The sequence below is a fragment of the Manis javanica genome, chromosome 7 (genome assembly GCF_040802235.1).
Source record: "Manis javanica isolate MJ-LG chromosome 7, MJ_LKY, whole genome shotgun sequence".
Classification (NCBI taxonomy): domain Eukaryota; kingdom Metazoa; phylum Chordata; class Mammalia; order Pholidota; family Manidae; genus Manis; species Manis javanica.
In genome coordinates, this window is record NC_133162.1 from 41,889,654 (window position 1) to 41,907,562 (window position 17,909).

Here is a 17,909-nt window from a genome sequence, read left to right on the forward strand (position 1 = left end):
ATAGTGTGTGGCAAAATTGATGGCATGTCACTTCCAAGATTACATTATTAAAAACACTATAGTTTCCATCTAGGGAAAACAACTCTGTCTCAAATCACTGGCAATAGAGCAAACAGGTGCCATGTCTGTACGACACTCAGAGGCCTACAAGATGAGGAACTGAGGCCCTCAGTCCAACAGCTCTTAATAAACTGAAGCTGGTCAGTATTATGAGTGACCTTGGAAGCAAATGCTTCAGCCACAGTTGAGCCTTGAAATGACTACCACCCTGGCCAACAAACTGACTGCAACTTCATAGGAGACCCTAAGCCAGAACCACCTGGTTATGCCATACTCTCAAATTCCTAACCCTCAGAAATTGTGTGAGATACTAAATGTTATATCAAGCAAGTTTTGGGGTAAATTGTAACACAGCAATAAATAAGTATTATTATACAGCAATAGATTATTATAGTTTAAATAAATATTATTACACAGCAATAGATTATTGTAGTTTTAAAAACTAAAAAACAATTCAAGATTGTTACAAAAATCTTAAACTGTACAGAATGTTGAAATAAAAGTACCCACCCCAGCCAACCTAGCCCACAACTGATGGAGTTTAGAATATATCCTTACAGACTTTTTCTTATTCCTATGCAAGTAAATGAAATGAGCTTTTTAATATCTTACCCTTAAGTCAGAAAAGACAGCCAAAAATTACCTAACAATCACTAGCAATAGGGCAAACAGGTGCCATGTCTGTAGGACACTCAGAGGCCTACAAGATGAGGAACTGAGGCCCTCAGTCCAACAGCTCTTAATAAACTGAAGCTGGTCAGTATTATGAGTGCAAGATAGTCTCCATCATGAAACAGAAAGACCACAATAAACAATCAGAAGAGCAATTGACAGGAAACAGAGATAAAACAGGAAAGAGAAATCTTCAAAAAACAAACAAAACCATCTATAATATGATACACAGACAAGAGAAAAACCCGAATCCATAACACAAGAATACAATGTTACATAATAATAATTTACTAACACCAAGGACAATAAAATAATCCTAAAAGCTTCAATAAAGAAAAAACTGGTTATCTACAAAAGAAGGAGATGCACTTGATATTGGAAGACAAGGGCACATGACTTCAAAATTCTCAAAGAAAATTCTCTACTAACCAATCAACAAGGTGTGAGAGGAAAATAAATTTTTTAAGATCATCAGACATATATAAGACATCATCAAAAAATATTCTATCTATGTACTCAGACACTCTTTCTCTTAGGAAGCTACTTATGCTACACATACACACACCAGAAACCAACAAAGAAGATATGAGATACAGAAACAAGAGATCCTAAACAGGAGAAAATCAAAAGGAAGTTCTGGAAGACTGCTATTAAAAAAAAATACATTCTAACAACACAACCAGTTCAGTTTGGAGCACAAACATGGGAGAATTCTAGAAGGGAGGTCACCAGAGGAAAAGAGGTTGACAGACTTACCAAAATCAAGGAGTGGGAGGAGGAGAGAGAAGAGGTTAATAGGCACATAACACAGACTTCACAGAATGGTCTGAAAATTTGAAGAAGGGTATAGGATATGGTGCAAATGGACAAAGAATACAGTAAGTAACTACAAGAGAACCAACAAGTTTTACAAGTATTCATTAATCCACAATTTTGTTCACAATGATTACTGATTTGTTTTATTGCAATACCATGAAGATGAAGAAGAAGAAATGGTGATAGGTGAAAGAGAGCTAATTCCTTAGCTATCATAGTAGGGAATCAATATATAATATCTAAAATTGACAAACTAAGAAATAGTTACAGATACAGACCTCAGATAGCCCCTAAGCTTGGGACTGCTAAGGTGCTATACATGAGAAATTAAACTTCAATTTACCTAGTCTCACAGTAAACATGCAGAAATGTACAGAGTTTTTTTAATCGGTCACTAGAACCTGGCCAGGAAGAAGGTGAGTAACCAGATACTCTTAAACAACTAAAAAAACATCAAGAGAGACTATAAAAATTCTGGCAAGAAAGGCAAAAGCAAAGTTCTCAGAAGGTCATATTTGTGGCCTTTGAATTATGTCCTGCATATTCTTCTTATCTTCTCTAATACAATTTCTTCTATCATTAATGTTATGGTACCATTACAGATGTGGTTGATAGTACTTTAAAAATCAAGGAATTAAATCATTATGTAAATCACATATCTCTCTTCCTTGCAAAGAATAAAAAAATAAATTTTAAGTGAAAATAGCAATAGGAATGGACAAATATACCTAAATTTTCCAAGGGAAAACTGTGGTCACTTACTCAATATATAATGACAATGCACTTGCTATTAACACGTTTAAATTGCCTGAGTTTTCCTCAAATTGAAGGTGTTAGTAAATCCAATTCTAAAGTTTTCATCAGTTTTTCTTTAGATATAAGTTTCACAAAGTACACAGAATTTAATACTTACTTATCAAGGAAATCTTTATCCACTATAGCAGTGATGTCAAGAAGGGGATTTCCCATTCCAAAGAGAGTATTTTCACTAAAAAAGAGACAGACAAAATACAAGCACAAGTTAGAAATACTACTGAAGGTAAGTTGATGTGTAAAATGCAAACAAATTATAAAAATAAGTATCTTCACTTTACCTTGAAAATAAACCTAACATACTAGTTTATTAAACCTTTAATTTGCCTGTTACATGTAGGACATCTTAGAGGCAGCACAAAGTCATTTAGAAAGAATGACTTTTAAATGGGATGGAATAAAATATAACAAAAGAAGAAATGAGGTCATGTGATTTTTTTCCCATAATATTCAATAGCTAATGACTGAAGCTAATTAATTTCAATGTTCTTTTTAAAAGGTCTACTGCAACAAAGTTCAATACTCAACAAACATGACAGATAACGAATTCTCTCTAGCTAGTAAGATACCCAATTACTGAGGGTTGTTAGGGAGCAGGCAGCAAGTCCTAGAGGAGTCCAGGCACAAACCCTACCCTTGACAAACTGTGCATGACTATAGTTGGGGCCTTTGCAATGGGTAGCAAAGGTTGTGCAATTTTCAATTACATTTAACAGACTTTGAAGAAGTCTGTTTTCCATAACTGATCAAAATATGGCTCAAAACAAAGGTTAAAAACAGAACTCCTCAAGTGGGTGGGTCCAACAGACAGCAAGAAATGGACTAGTGGCCATGGTTGGGTCAGCCTCAATGGGAGTTATTTTTCTAGTTTATTCAATAAAATATGCCTGTGTAATTTCCCATTGGCTCCAGTTTGCTGAAGATCTCTTCTAGTTGCCTCCAAACCAGTTTACTATCTTCACCACTTGGAGACTATGAGTAGAATCATTAGGATCCATAACCCAGAGTTGAAGAGAAGGAGGTATATCCCACAATTACAGTCTATAATAATTTAGATGACTGAATTACAGTGTCTTATTAAAACCACAGACTGGAGAACTACAGTTGAATATATAATAAAGAGATATTGGTCTCTTTTTCTACTTAAAGAAAGATGGATGGGGGAGGGTTAGAGGATAACACATTTATTTATTAACATTTAAGTTGCATTTATGATCAACATAAAAGTCTTAAATAAAAAGAAAATAAATGCTTAGAAGATGAAGGATCAACAGGCAGATATAGTAAGACTTAACCATTTCATTAGGGACTTCTCTGTCTCATCTGTGTATTGTTACTCAAAAACTCAAAAAAAAAAAAAAGATAAGCATTTGGACAAAATGTTACTGGGTTACTTGGTTGTTTCTTTTTATTCACCTTTCTTAAGTATCCGGTTTAATATACCCAATCATGTAACCACCCGCATAATCAAACAATGAAACACCTCCACCACCACAAAACAAGTATCCTGCTGTCCCATGTCAATCTCTCTACCCCAACTGGTCCCCTCTTTGGTTCAAGAACTATAATAGTGACACTTCTTTTTAAGGAGTCAATCCTTTGAAGATCTCCTGCATTCCCAAAATAGTTTAGTACACTCCATTTGAAAATTTAGTGAAGACAGCATTACTAAATTAATGTATCCTCTCTCTGGGCCAATGGTTTTTATGGTCAAAGAAGTATGGGGGAAAGATGAGCACAATGAATCACGGTAACCACGTTTAAACTCATATCCCTAAACTTATTTGTCCAGCAAAAATTTTTTCTTGAATGTAAATGACGAAAATACATTTATACAAAGAACAAGAATATACTGGAATTGAACTGCTGGAAATAATGTTTTATGAATTATTAGGAATAATCATTGGGAAAAAATTTACCAGTAACTCTTCTTTTATTATTTGTTGTTAACAAAATAAGTACATAATAATTACAAGGTTCAGTTAGGGTAATTTAAAGCCATTCTTATAATAAACTAGAATTGTGTGCTTGTCATCTGTTACTTACCATCCTCCTTCTTTCACCCCTCTTTCCTCACTCAAGAGATCTGGGTGGAATTGATCCACCCCAGTTCATGGGTCTGATTGGCTTAACTCTCGGGTAGAGCAAAGCCTAAGCTAATCAGTCACAGCCACAATATACTTCTCTAGCCTTAGTGATCAAAGATGGGCATGTAACCTAAGCCAAAAAAGATTTTTTTCTAGGAATGTTCAGAGACAGAACATCTTCCTTCTTAATACATATAAATGCAGAAGGTACTGGCAGCCTGAAGCATCTCAAGGTCCCAAGGTGGCTGGGATAAATTTGACACCACAAGAAGGCAGAACGGAAAACCACAAAAAAAAAACTGGGCCATTAAGTTGTCGGATCACTAAATTAAGCTTTACCTGAAACCTATGCCCTCTGTGGACTTTTTAAGACATATAGGTTAATAATTTTGTTTATTCCAATTCAGGATGGTTTTCTATTACTAACAGATGTAAATTACCATATTTCATTTCACAAATCTGCTTTAATTTATTTCTGTAATGCAATTCAGAGCTTCTAGGTTGGTGAATATGTGGAGAGCTGGGGAAAATGGCTCATGCACAGAGCATGGCAGCTCCCATTCCTTTCCACATACTTTGTCCATGTATCTCTTACATTTGGCTTTTCCTGAGTTATATCCTTTTACAATGTTGTAATATAGACAAAGTTGTTAATATTTGTCTTCTGAATCTTTATTTTACTAATTTAAGTTCTACTGAGGTTAAAGTCTTCAATTTATTAATTCTCAAACAGATTTCTTAGTTCCCTTTTCCTTCCCTTTGTGGGGAGGGTTATGTGACAGTTTTGCCATCATAAAAATACAGAGCTTGAAAAAAATGTGTTCAGCCAACACTTGACATTTTGTTTGCATACCTCCAATAAATGGTAATATTAGTTTCATACACTTAAATTCCTTCTTATTCATACATATAGGCTGCTTTTTGTCTTAACTTACAAAGTTATTTCTAATTCTTTGAGTTGTATACCTATAGACTACTTCCCCAAGAATAACTCAACAAATATATTCGAAAATACAAATCAAAAATTTAACATAAACCTTAAAAAATAATAATAATAAATTAAGAGGGTGTAGAAGCTTCCTAAGTAGTGAATACATCTGATGCTGGGAGGGTGGCACACCTAGAGAGGGCAGGGAAGCTTTGTGCCCCAATTCCTACACCTTTCTGTGATACTGGGATTTATGATAAGAAATACATATTCAGACTTCATTTAGTTCCTGATTTCTGGCACAGAGCTCCTTGGAATTCTGTAAGTGAGGAAAGGGATAAAGGTGTCTTTTTTTTTTTTAATCCTTTTTCTTTATTCTCCAATTTTTTTTTTTAATATAACAGCATAGTTGGAAAGCAACCCAAAGTTAAGTTGTTGTTTTTTTTTCTAGAGAAGAAAGAATTCTTAATGGGAAAGCAGGACAGATGATCCAGGGAGAAGCCTAGTGTGACACACAGGCCACTCTGAGGGTAGAGGACAGACCAGGCTCTTTAACAAGGTCAAATAATAAGGTGGAAATCCTAGACTCTGACCCCATGGAGTAACATGGGCAGGCTGGCACCCAGCCATACATGCAGGTCTGGCACCTCACTGCGATTTGACTCTTGCCCCTAAATGTAGGAACTCCGCTTCTCTCTTGGGAATGGAGCTTATCTCTGTGCAGGGAGCCTCTTTTACAAATGTTGGCAGAATGGAATTCTCTCCCTTCCGTGAAAGACTAGAACAGAAGAGCTGGTCTCCCACCGTCTTCATGCACTGAGATGGGGCTCCTTGGAGGCAGTCCTGCCCTCCCTTGCCAGTGTGATAAAGCACTCCTGGCAGCAGGGCCAGGCTTCTGTGGTCTGAGCTAGTCCTGTAAAGGTGTCTTTTGTCATATTAATGAGAGGCTGGTTGCAAGGGGAACCAACCAGGCAATCAGAGGATTAGAACTTTCAAGTACCAAGCCCCAGGGAGGGAATAAGGGCTGGAGACTGAGTTCAATCACTAATGGCTAAAGATTTAATCAAGTGTATCAATGTAAAGAAGCCTCCATAAAAACCTAAAAGGATAGGGTTAAGAGCTTCCAGGTTAGTGAACATGTGGAGAGCTGGGGAAAATGGCTCACACACAGAGTATGGCAGCTCCCATCCCTTCCCACATACTTTGTCCTATGTATCTCTTATATTTGACTTTTCCTGAGTTATATCCTTTTACAATGTTGAAATAAATTTCTAGGCCCAAGATGGAGCCACTTCTGCCCAGGGTGCCCCATCTGCAAACCAAACTTTCATGTTCCGATAATAGTCCAGTTGACCAGGAATACACTATCTGCAGTATATCTAGTCAGCTAGTCTCCAGATGTCAACTGTATACTCTATACTTATTTCCTTGCTGCCTCACCTTTCTAAACAAAGTCAGATAGACAACCCCCATCGTGCTGTTTCCCCACCGCCACTTCTAACAATCTATTAAAAGTCAACCTTGCTCAAAACCCCACTGCTTGTGAAGTGCTGGACTCCCCAATCCATGCATTGTTTTCCCTTGAATGAAGAACATCAAACTCAATATTAAATTGTTTTAGTTTTGTCATTTGATAATAATAAACCAGTAACCTAGTAAGTAAATTCTAGTAAGTAAAAAGAATGGGGTCATGGGGAATCAACAGTCAGTCAGTCAGTTAGTCAGAAGCACAGGGGAAAACCTGGACTTGTGACTGGCATCTGAAGTGGGAGAGGAAGCAGTTTTGTGGGACTAAAGAATCTCCAGGTAGATGATGTCAGAATTTAATTAACTGCTTGGCAGTATTGAAAAATCCACATACTGAACCTGCCCTATGCATCTCTTCCATTTGGCTGTTCCTGAGTTGTAGCCTTTATAACAAATGGGTGAACTTTTTTTTTAAATGGCATCTTAAGATAGGATCTCCTAAAAGCAGAGCCTGACACAGAGCCTTATAAGCACAGAATTTATTTGAAAAGTGATTCCACAAGGCAGGAGTGATGAATTAGGCAGTAAAACAAGGAAGAAAAGCCTATAAATATGTGTTATTGAGTTGGCCATGACTACAGATGAAATTGTTCAATTCCACCACTACCGGTGACTGTTGCTCAAAATTTTCAGGAAGCCTTATGATATGTGATTCAGAGTGCCTTGTCTAAAGGACAAAAGAGGAAGAATTTATACAGTGAATTTATACACTTCAAGAAGTGCACTGATGAGAGATGCTGTCAGGTTGCAATTTTCCGAAGCCAGTGTGGAACCTGCTGCAGCAACAGTGCCTAGTATAAGAGGTGGGAACAACAGAATTTCAAGTAGCACTTAGGTGGTATTTTCATACAGTAAGAAAAACTATACAATTATTTCCAAAAGCAGATGACTTTACTCATGTCACATTTTCTTCTCTATCATTGTACATAACTAGAAACTATTATATGACAATTCCAATATGACAAATTAACTCTGCTAAAAACACTTAATTTTTTTAAATGACTAATTTCTTAAATACACATGAACTAGTGGCCAGGCCAGTATATACATGTATTACTTTTCTTAAATGACAAAGATACTGTATAAGTAAGTACTTACTTTTATCTTGTTCTACAAATGTGAACAAGATAGGGCTCTGATCTATGGCCAAAAACAATGACTGCCCCATACTGAGATTAGTATTTTGCTTTAAATGTTAGCAATGTCTTTTTCCTGGAATGGAGGCTAGGATGAAAGATTCTGAATGACCTTTTTTTGATCAGTAACTTTTAAATGTCTCCTAATTCAGGCTCCCAGCCAACATAAACCTAAACTACAATTATTATTTTGTTGGACAGCTAGCAAATTTTTGACTATGGTCTTTTTCTACTTAAAATCAGCCTAGCTCCCAATTACGTACAGGATAAAGTTCAAAAGCCTTAGCTTTTTTAATATAAAGGACATTGAATCTAGCTGAAACCTACCACATTTCATCAAATCTAAGATGCCATTAATCATAAGATACATTCCAATTTCTCATGGTGATGACAAAACCCACTCAATTGAAAGATGCATTCTAAATTCAGAGCATACTGAAATAACTGAAATACAGTGCCTAAACTTTACCTCTTACCATTCTGAAGCATACAATCTATTTTCTAATCATAATACTTCACTATTACCTGAAAAAGTATGACTATAAAGTCCTTCCCCTATTTCTTTTCTTAGAAAACCCCCATTCATCTTTTTAAAATTTCTTATATGCCACCTCTCTTGGGAAACCTTCTCTGCTCAACTCGTACTCAAGGGTTCTCAAGTAAGAACAGCTGGATCTGTCTGTCCCCTGCATAACTCCAGAAGATGCTGTCCACAATGTGGAATAATAGCTCCTGGAGTTGTGTCTGTTGCCCTTCCTCCCAAAGTTTTATTTATTCTCTCCCCCGGGGTTCTGTAAGTTCTTTGATGAACTTTTTAATTGATTTAGGTGTTCCTTTGTACTTTATCTCAATCAACTTATCTCAGTAAGCTAGACGTAAAGGGTAAAGATTTTTTTTAACTTTAATTACATTTGTATTCTCAATTACTAGCCTAAGATAATCAACAAGGCTTTGAGCAATCTTGCAATTCTAAGTTCTGACCTTTTCTGTCAAAGAAACTTCTGCTTCTCTCGGGCTTCCCTAGATAAGGGCAGGGTAAAGGTAGATTATAAAGGTACTTAGCATCAAAGGTAAAAAGACAGAAAACTAATTCAAGACAGGTTTGTGAAAAGTTAAAAATGAATATTGCACTTCCTACAGCAATTATTAAGTGATAATACAATAATGTATAAAAAAATCCAACAGAGGATATAAATTGAAAAATGAAATGTATTCGACTTAGAAAAAAAGAACATACAGGATAAAGGAAAACAAAAAGATGGTTTACTTACCAACCATATTGGTAAATGTAAATGGATTCAACATTCCAATTAAAAGGTAAAGATTATCACACTAGATTTAAAAAGCCAAATTAAATGCTATTTACTAGAGATACACTTTAAATATAAGGACATACAGTGTTCGAAAATAGAAGATTGGATAAAAAGATACACCATGCAAACACTAAATCATAAGAAACCTGAAGTGGCTATTTTAATATCAGACAAGGCAGACTGTAAAACAAGGAGTATCTCCAGATATAAAAAGATTTCATAAAAATAAATAGGTCACTTCATCAAGAAAAGAAAAATAAATGGCTTCAAAATACCAAAAAAAAAGAGAAACTAAAGTAATAAGCAAACACACAATCTTAGTTAATTTTAATACCCTTCTTTCAGTAGCTGGTAAAACAGACACAAGAGTAATAAATAAGGAATGGCACTATTGGCTTTTTACCCTAGAAAGCAAAAACTTAAGTTCACACAGAAACCTGTACACAAATGTTCATAACAGCTTTATTTGTAATAGTAAAAAGCTGGAAACAATTCCAATGTCCTTCAATAGGTAAATGAGTAAACAAACTGATATATCTGTACAGTGGACAATATTCAGCAATGAAAAGGAATTAACTATGACACAACTCAGATGGATCTCAAATGCATTATGGACAGTGAAAATAAAAGCCATATCTATGTGCTACATACTATATAATTCCACTTGTTGTATAAGTGAGAGTGTTATAACTCTCAAAATGAAAAAATTACATTGATGGAAAACAGATCAGCAGTTGCCAGGGGTTAAGATTGGAAGGCTTGGGGGGTCACCATAAAGGAATAACACAAAAGAGTTTCTTTGTGGGGCTACAACAGCTTAGTACCATAATTGTGTCAATGGTTACACAAATCTGGACATGATAAAATTTTATGGAACTATATACCATCAACACATCAATAAAAAAAGGTATATGCAAAAACTGGTGAAATTCTAATAACATTTGTAGTTAACTTACTAGTATACAAACATCAATTTTCTGGTTTTGGTAATATACCATGGTCATATAAGATTTATCATTGTGGAAAGGAAGGTGAAGACTGCACAGAAACTCTCTGTACTATCATCTCTTCTTGTAAATCTTAAAGTATTTCAAAAGAAAGGATATTTAAAAATGTTTAAAAAACAATTACAACGACATCACCAGGAAAACAGAATAAGGGCCTCCAAAAATTCTTTCATAAAAGCAGCAAAAATACTAGCAAAAATTGCCAAAATCAATTTTTTCAAAACTCTAAATGTTAACCATACTCTAATATTAACTCAAAATATTAACCTGCAAAGATCCAAAAAGCATTTATTTATTTTTAAATGGCTGAATCTCAGTAAAAATAGCAAGCTTTGTGGCGTTTTAACTTGCGCCATTCCCACTTCACTCTCCTCAGCTCAGTGATAGCCTTAAAGAGAAACAGCCACCAACAGAGTGGAAACCATGCGTCTACTAGCTACTGGAGGGGTCAGAACAGTACTGAAGCTCTTTAAAAGCCACACTTTCAAAGAACTGCTATTTGAGCTTAGTGGCAGGCCCCTGAAAAACCTCACTGCCAAGGCTTCTCATTATTAGACCTCAGAGCTAGCCCAGTGCTAAGTCTTTTCCCCAAGGAACATTTGTCAAAAACAATCAGCTGCAATTGTTTAACATTCCAGCATTTGAAGCAGTTAGGACAAAAAACAAGCTAACCAAAAAACCTAAAAGGAAAAGTGGGCAAATCTGAGGTGTCCACAAGGGGTTTTGAAAAATTCTGAATATTCCTTGGAATCTGAAAGTCCACTTGCATGTGCCCAGGGCTGGGGGGCATGCTCAAGAAAGATCTGAAGAGATCCCAAACTATCACCTCTGAGCATGAGACTCTGTACAAGCAGGAAATGAAGTCTAGTGCAGAGTTGTAAGCCTAGCTGAGTGCTGAAGATATGTCTCAACAAGCACACACAGCCTCTCAACAAAGACCAGGAGACAACAGCAAGTATTGGCAAGAGTGTGGAAAAAATGGGATCCTCATACATTGCTGCTGGAAATGTAAAATGATGCAGTCAGCTTCAAAAAAAGTCTGGCAGTTCTTCAAAAAGTAAATGTAAAATTATCATATGACCCAGCAATTCCACTTACATGCAATAGAGATTGACTTTGAAAATACATTCAGTGAAAGAAGCTAGACACAAAAGCCCAAATATTATGATTCCCCACTTATGAAATGTCTAGAACATTGCAAATTCACAAAGACAAAGTAGATTCCTGATTGCCAAGGGATGTGCAGGGGAAATGGAAAGTTATAGCTAACAGGTATGAGGTTCCATTTTGGGATGATAAAAATGTTCTGGAATTAGATGGTGGTGACAGTTGTACAACTCTGTAAATATACTAAAACCACTGAGCTATACAGTTTAAAATGGTAGATTTTAGGTATGTAGATTATTTCTCAATTAAATAATAATAAAACAAAACAAACTATTTGACCTAATCAACATTCATAGAACACTACACATAACAACTGCAATACTGTTCATTTATTTAATGAAAGATGTGTAAAACATCTATACTGAAAACTTCATAATATTGCTGAGGAAATTAAAGACTTTCAAACATACATAACATTCACCAAAACAGATCAAAAGCTGGGCCATAAAACTAATCTAACTAATCCCTGTTGATTTCAAAGTACTGAAATCATAAACAACAGATTTTCTGTATAATACAAATATGTTTACAATGTATAAACAATGTATTCTCTAAGCATCACAGAATTCAATTAAAAATAAAATTTTAGATATGACTTAAAAATCCCCAAATATTTGGAAGTTAAACAATAAGCTAAATGATCGGCAAATGAGAGAAGTCACAATAGAAATTCAAAAATAATTTGAACTGAACACACATCAATTTTGTATGATGTAGTTAAATTAAGTAATTAGAAAGGAACATTTTATACATAAAATGCATGCATTAGAAAGGAAAGGTTTAAAATCAATTATTTAAACTTCTAACTCAAACTGGAAAAGAGCACATTACACTCAAGAGTAAAAGCAATAAAAATGACTATAAAAGACTCACTATATAGGTGATTCAAGATGGCGTTGTGAGAGGTGAGACAGAGAACTCCTCCCAAAACCACAAATAGTAGGAAAATACAGTTAATTAATACAAATAACTCTAAAACAGCAACAGGAAAGAAGGCTGAACCACACTGCATACAGACATCACGAACAGAGCAGACCTCACGAAACAGAGTAACAGACCAAAGCCTTGACCCAGGGGGACACAAGCCCTTGCCGCACCCCAGCTCACAGGTGGAAGGAAGAGAAATGGGGCTGGGAGGGGGTGGAAGCCTGGGACTGCTGAAAACCTAGTCGTGGAGATCTGCTTTGCAAGCAAAAACCTACACTGTGTGATGCTCTGGAGGTTGGGGAGCTGGGACAGGCAGAGTGCCTGACAGACTGACAATCCAGCTGTTTCTGGAGGATGGGATCCACACCTCACCGCTCTGTGACAGAGGAAAGGGAGGTGGTCTGAGAGGCTCCCTAGCAGCAAGAGGGCTGCTGAAGGGGCGGGGTTTCCAAGGGAGCTTGCTGCGTGGGAGAAGGGAGAGCTGGACATGGTTGTCTGAGCGGGCTCTGCCCAGCAGGTTGGGAACTTTGAGGAGTTTCAGGCGCTCCATTCCCCTGGCTGGCTGCTCAGCTCCGAGGCCCCCCACTGTGACAAGCAGCGTGCGGAGCCTTCCTCCTGGCCTGACAACACTGGTTCACAAACCCACTGCACTGGCATCAGGCCAGCCAGAGGGAGGCCCGGCGTACAACACCTAGTGACGCTGAGCACAGAGGCTTACACCTGGTGTGGTTGGCCCACTGGCTCTGACACTGAAAACAGGCACTGCAGATGGGAATCAGAAAACACATCTTTCCTCCCCACAGGCACCAGCTCCACTCCCCAATGACCCCAAGCCTCACTCTAGGGGCTGAGCAGCTCCAGAGACTGGAGCTTCAGGGCACTGGAGGGCACCACATAGAAATATGAAATGTCAAAAGAAACCGGTTTAGACCAAAATCTCACAAACCCCAGAAAAAGGGCCAAATGAAACTGAACTCAACAATCTTCCTGAAAGAGAGTTCAAAATAAAAATCATAAAGATGCTTATAGAGGTACAGAAAAATATTCAAGAACTCAGGAACGAATTTAAGATGGAGATTCAATCATTAAGAAATTCCATATCTGAAATGAAACATACAGTGGAGGGATTTAAAAGCAAATTATATGTAGTAGAAGACACAGTAAATGGAATACAAATTAAGAGAAGAGGAATACAAAGCAGCTGAGGCACAGAGAGAAAAAAAAATCTCTAAGAATGAAAGAGTATTAAGAGAACTGCGTGATCAACCCAATCAGAACAATATTCGCATTATAGGGATACCAGAGAAGAAGACAGAGAAAAAGGATAGAAAGTGTCATTGAGGGTAGAGAGATTAAAGATGGCAGCGTGAGAGGAGAGACAGAGGCTTCCCCCTAAAACCACATATAATATGAAAATATAATTAATACAACTGATCCTGAAAGAGCAACAGGAAAGAGGGCTGCATCAGACTGCATACACCTGGAGAAAAGGGCAGACCTCACAGAGCAGGATAACATACCAAAGCTGTGGCCCAGCGGGACCCAAGCCCTTCCCCCACCTCAGCTCACTGGCTGGAGGAAGAGAGATGGAACAGGGAGGGAGTGGAAGGCCTGAGACTGCTGAATACCAAGCTCCAGAGATCTGCTCTGGGGGCACAAACCTACATTCCAAAGGGCTCTCATGATACTCTTGTAATTAGGGGATTGTAAAGCTAAGACAGGCAGAATTCCTGGAGAGAATGAGATTTCAGCTGCTTGTGGAAAGCAGGGATCCATATCCAGCTGCTCTGGGACAAAAGAAAGGTGGGCAGTCTGAGAGACTTCCTAACAAGGAAGCCCTTAGCAAGAGGGCTGCTAAAGGGGCAGGAATTTCACAGAATTTACTGCTCGGGAGAAAGGACAGGTAGATAAAAAAATTGTTTGGGTGCACTCTGCCCAGCAAGCTGGGAGCTTTCATGATTTCCAGGTGCTCCAGCTCCCTGGCTGTCTACACACCTCCAAGGACCCCCTCCATGATAGGCAGCCTACTGCGCCTTTTTCCCCGGCCAGCCCCACCCGGCTTGCAAACCAGAAAACCCTACCCTGGTGTTAGACCAGCCAGAGGGAAGAACTGTCTACAGCAACTACAAATGCAAAGTATAGAGGCTCACACTTGTGTGTTCGGCTCACAAGTTCAGGCAGTGGAGACACGCATAGTAGCTGAGAAGCAGGAAACAGCTCTTTCCTCCCCACAGGCACCAATACCACTCCCCTGCAACCCCTGACATTGCTTCAGGGACTGAGCAGATCCAGAGAGTAGACCTTCTGGGCACTAGAAGGTGCCATATACAAATATGAAACACCAAAGAAAGGAACCTGTTACAGAGTAAAATTATTAATACAACTCCTGAGAAAAATGATATGGACCTAATGACTCTTCCTGAAAGGGAGTTCAAAATAAAAATCATTAACATGCTAATGGAGGTATGGAAAGATATTCAAGAACTCAGGAAGCAATTCCAGTAGGAGATCCAAATGTTGAAGAGCACAATGCAGGGTATTAAAAGCAGATTGGATATGGTGGAGGAGACAATAAATGAAATAGAAACTAGAGAAGAAGAATACAGAGAAGCTGAGGCACAGAGAGAAAAAGGATCCCTAAGAATGAGAGACTATTGAGAGAAATGTGTGACCAATCCAAATGGAACAATATTCACATTATAGGGATACCAGAAGAAGAAGAAGAGAGAGAGAAAGGGATAGAAAGTGTCTTTGAAGAGGTAATTGCAGAAAACTTCCCCAATCTGGGAAAGGAGATACTCTCCCAGGCCATGGAGATCCACAGATCTCCCAACACAAGGAACACAAGGAAGACAACATCAAGATATATAGTAATTACAATGGCAAAGATCAAACATAAGGACAGACTATTAAAAGCAACCAGAGAGAGAAATAAGATCACCTACAAAGGAAAGCCCATCAGGCTAACATCAGACTTCTCAGCAGAAACCTTACAGGCCAGAAGGGAGTGGCATGATGTATTTAACGCCATGAAAACAGAAGGGCCTGTAACCAAGATTACTTTATCTGGAAGATTATCATTTAAATTTGAAGGAGGAATTAAACAATTTCCAGATAACCAAAGCTGAGAGAATTTACCTCCCACAAACCATCTCTACAGTCTATTTTGGAGGGACTGCTATAGATGAAAGTGTTCCTAGGTATAATAGCTGTAACCAGAGGTAATAAAACATCAGTAAAGAAAGTAGTACAGCTAATTACTGAGCAAACACAAAATGAAATTATCCCCAAAGTCAATCAAGGGATAGACAAAAAGAGTATGGAATAGGATACCTAATATATAAAGAATAGAGGAGGAAGAAAAACGAGGAGAGAAAGAACAGAACATTTAGATTGTGTTTGTAATAGCATATTAAGTGAGTTAGGTTAGACTCTTAGACAATAAGGAAGTTAACCGTGAACCTTTGGTAACCATGGATCTGAAGCCTGCAAAGGCAATAAGTACATACCTATCGATAATCACCCTAAATTTAAATGGACTGAATGCACCAATCAAAAGACATAGAGTCAATGAATGGATAAAAAAACAAGACCTATCTATATGCTGCCTACAAGAGACTCACTTTAAACCCAAAGACATACATAGACTAAAAGTAAAGGGATGGAAAAAGATATTTCATGCAACTAATAGAGAGAAAAAAGCAGGAGTTGCACTACTGGTATCAGACAAAATAGACTTCAAAACAAAGAAAGTCAAAAGAGACAAAGAAGGACATTACATAAGGACAAAGAGGTCAATTCAACAAGAAGATACAACCATTATAAATATCTATGCTCCCAACACAGGAGCACTCACATATGTGAAACAAATACTAACAGAATTAAAGGGGAAATAGAATGCAATGCATTCATTCTAGGAGATTTCAACACTCCACTAATGCTGAAAGACAGATCAACCAGACAGAAGATAAGAGACAGAGGCACTGAACAACACAATAGAACAGGTGGACCTAACAGACATCTAGAGAACTCTACACCCAAAAGCAGCAGAATACCTTCTTCTCAACTACACATGGAACATTTTCAAGAATAGATCATATACTAGGTCACAAAAAGAGCCTCAGTAAATTCAAAAATATTGAAATCATACCAACCAGTTTCTCAGACCACAAAAGTATGAAACTAGAAATAAATTACACAAAGAAAATGAAAAATCCCACAAACACATGGAGGCTTCACAACATGCTCCTAAGGATCAATGACCAAATAAAAATAGAGATCAAGCAATATAGAGAGACAAATGACAACAATAATTCAACACCACAAAATCTGTGGAATGCAGCCAAGGACATGCTAAGAAAAAAGTATATTGCAATACAGGCCTACATCAAGAAATAAGAACAATCCCATATGAGAAGTCTAAACTCACAATTAATGAAACTAGAAAAGGAAGAACAAATGAGGCCCAAAGTCAGTAGAAGGAGGGACATAATAAAGAGTAAGGCAGAAATAAATAAAATCGAGAAGAATAAACAATAGAAAGAAACAATGAAAGCAGGAGCTGGTTCTTTGAGAAAATAAACAAAATAGATAAACCTCTAGCCAGACTAATCAAGAAAAAGAGAGAGTCTACACACATAAAAAGAATGAGAAAAGAGAAAGGAAAAATCACCGTGGACAACAAAGAAATACAAAGAATTACACAAGAATACTATGAAATATGCTAACAAACTGGATAACCTGTAAGAAATGGAGAACTTTCTAGAAAAATACAACCTTCCAAAGCTGACCCAGGAAGAAACAGAAAAACTGAATAGAATAATTACCAGCAAAGAAATTGAACTGGTAGTCAAAAAAGTACCTAAGAAAAAAACTCCTGGACCAGATGGTTTCAGGGCTGAATTTTATCATTCAGTGAAGACCTACTCATCCTCCTTAAAGTTTTCCAAAAAGTAGAAGAGGAGGGAATATTCCCAAACTCATCTTACGAGGCCAACATCACTCTAATACCAAAACCAGGCAAAGACACCACAAAAAAAGAAAAATACAGACCAAGATCCCTCATAAACATAGATGCAAAAATACTCAACAAAATATTAGCAAACCGAATTCAAAAATACATCAAAATAATCATCCATCAATGATCACGTGGGATTCATCCCAGGGATGCAAGGATGGTACAACATTCGAAAATCCATCAACATCATCCACCACAAAAATAAAAAGCACAAAAACCACATGATTATCCCAACAGATGCTGAAAAAGCATTTGACAAAATTCAACATTCATTCATAATAAGAACTCTCAACAAAATGGGTACAGAGAGCAAGTACCTCCACATATTAAAGGCCATATATGACAAACCCACAGCCAACATCATATTTCACAGAGAGAAGCTGAAAGCTTTTCTTTTAAGATCAGGAACAAGACAAGGATGTCCACTTTCCCCACTTCT

At 37.3% G+C, this 17,909-nt stretch overlaps 1 protein-coding gene across 4 annotated transcripts in view; it reads right to left on the bottom strand.

Annotated features, from left to right (window-relative positions):
* The window catches only part of ADK (adenosine kinase), a 606,631-nt gene that overhangs the window by 543,569 nt on the left and 45,153 nt on the right, over positions 1-17,909 (bottom strand). For all 4 annotated transcript variants that reach the window (XM_037013272.2, XM_037013270.2, XM_037013268.2 and 1 more), the window contains exon 2: positions 2,462-2,536. In XM_037013272.2, the coding sequence (XP_036869167.1) occupies positions 2,462-2,536 (75 nt within the window). The remainder of the gene's footprint in view (positions 1-2,461; positions 2,537-17,909) is intronic.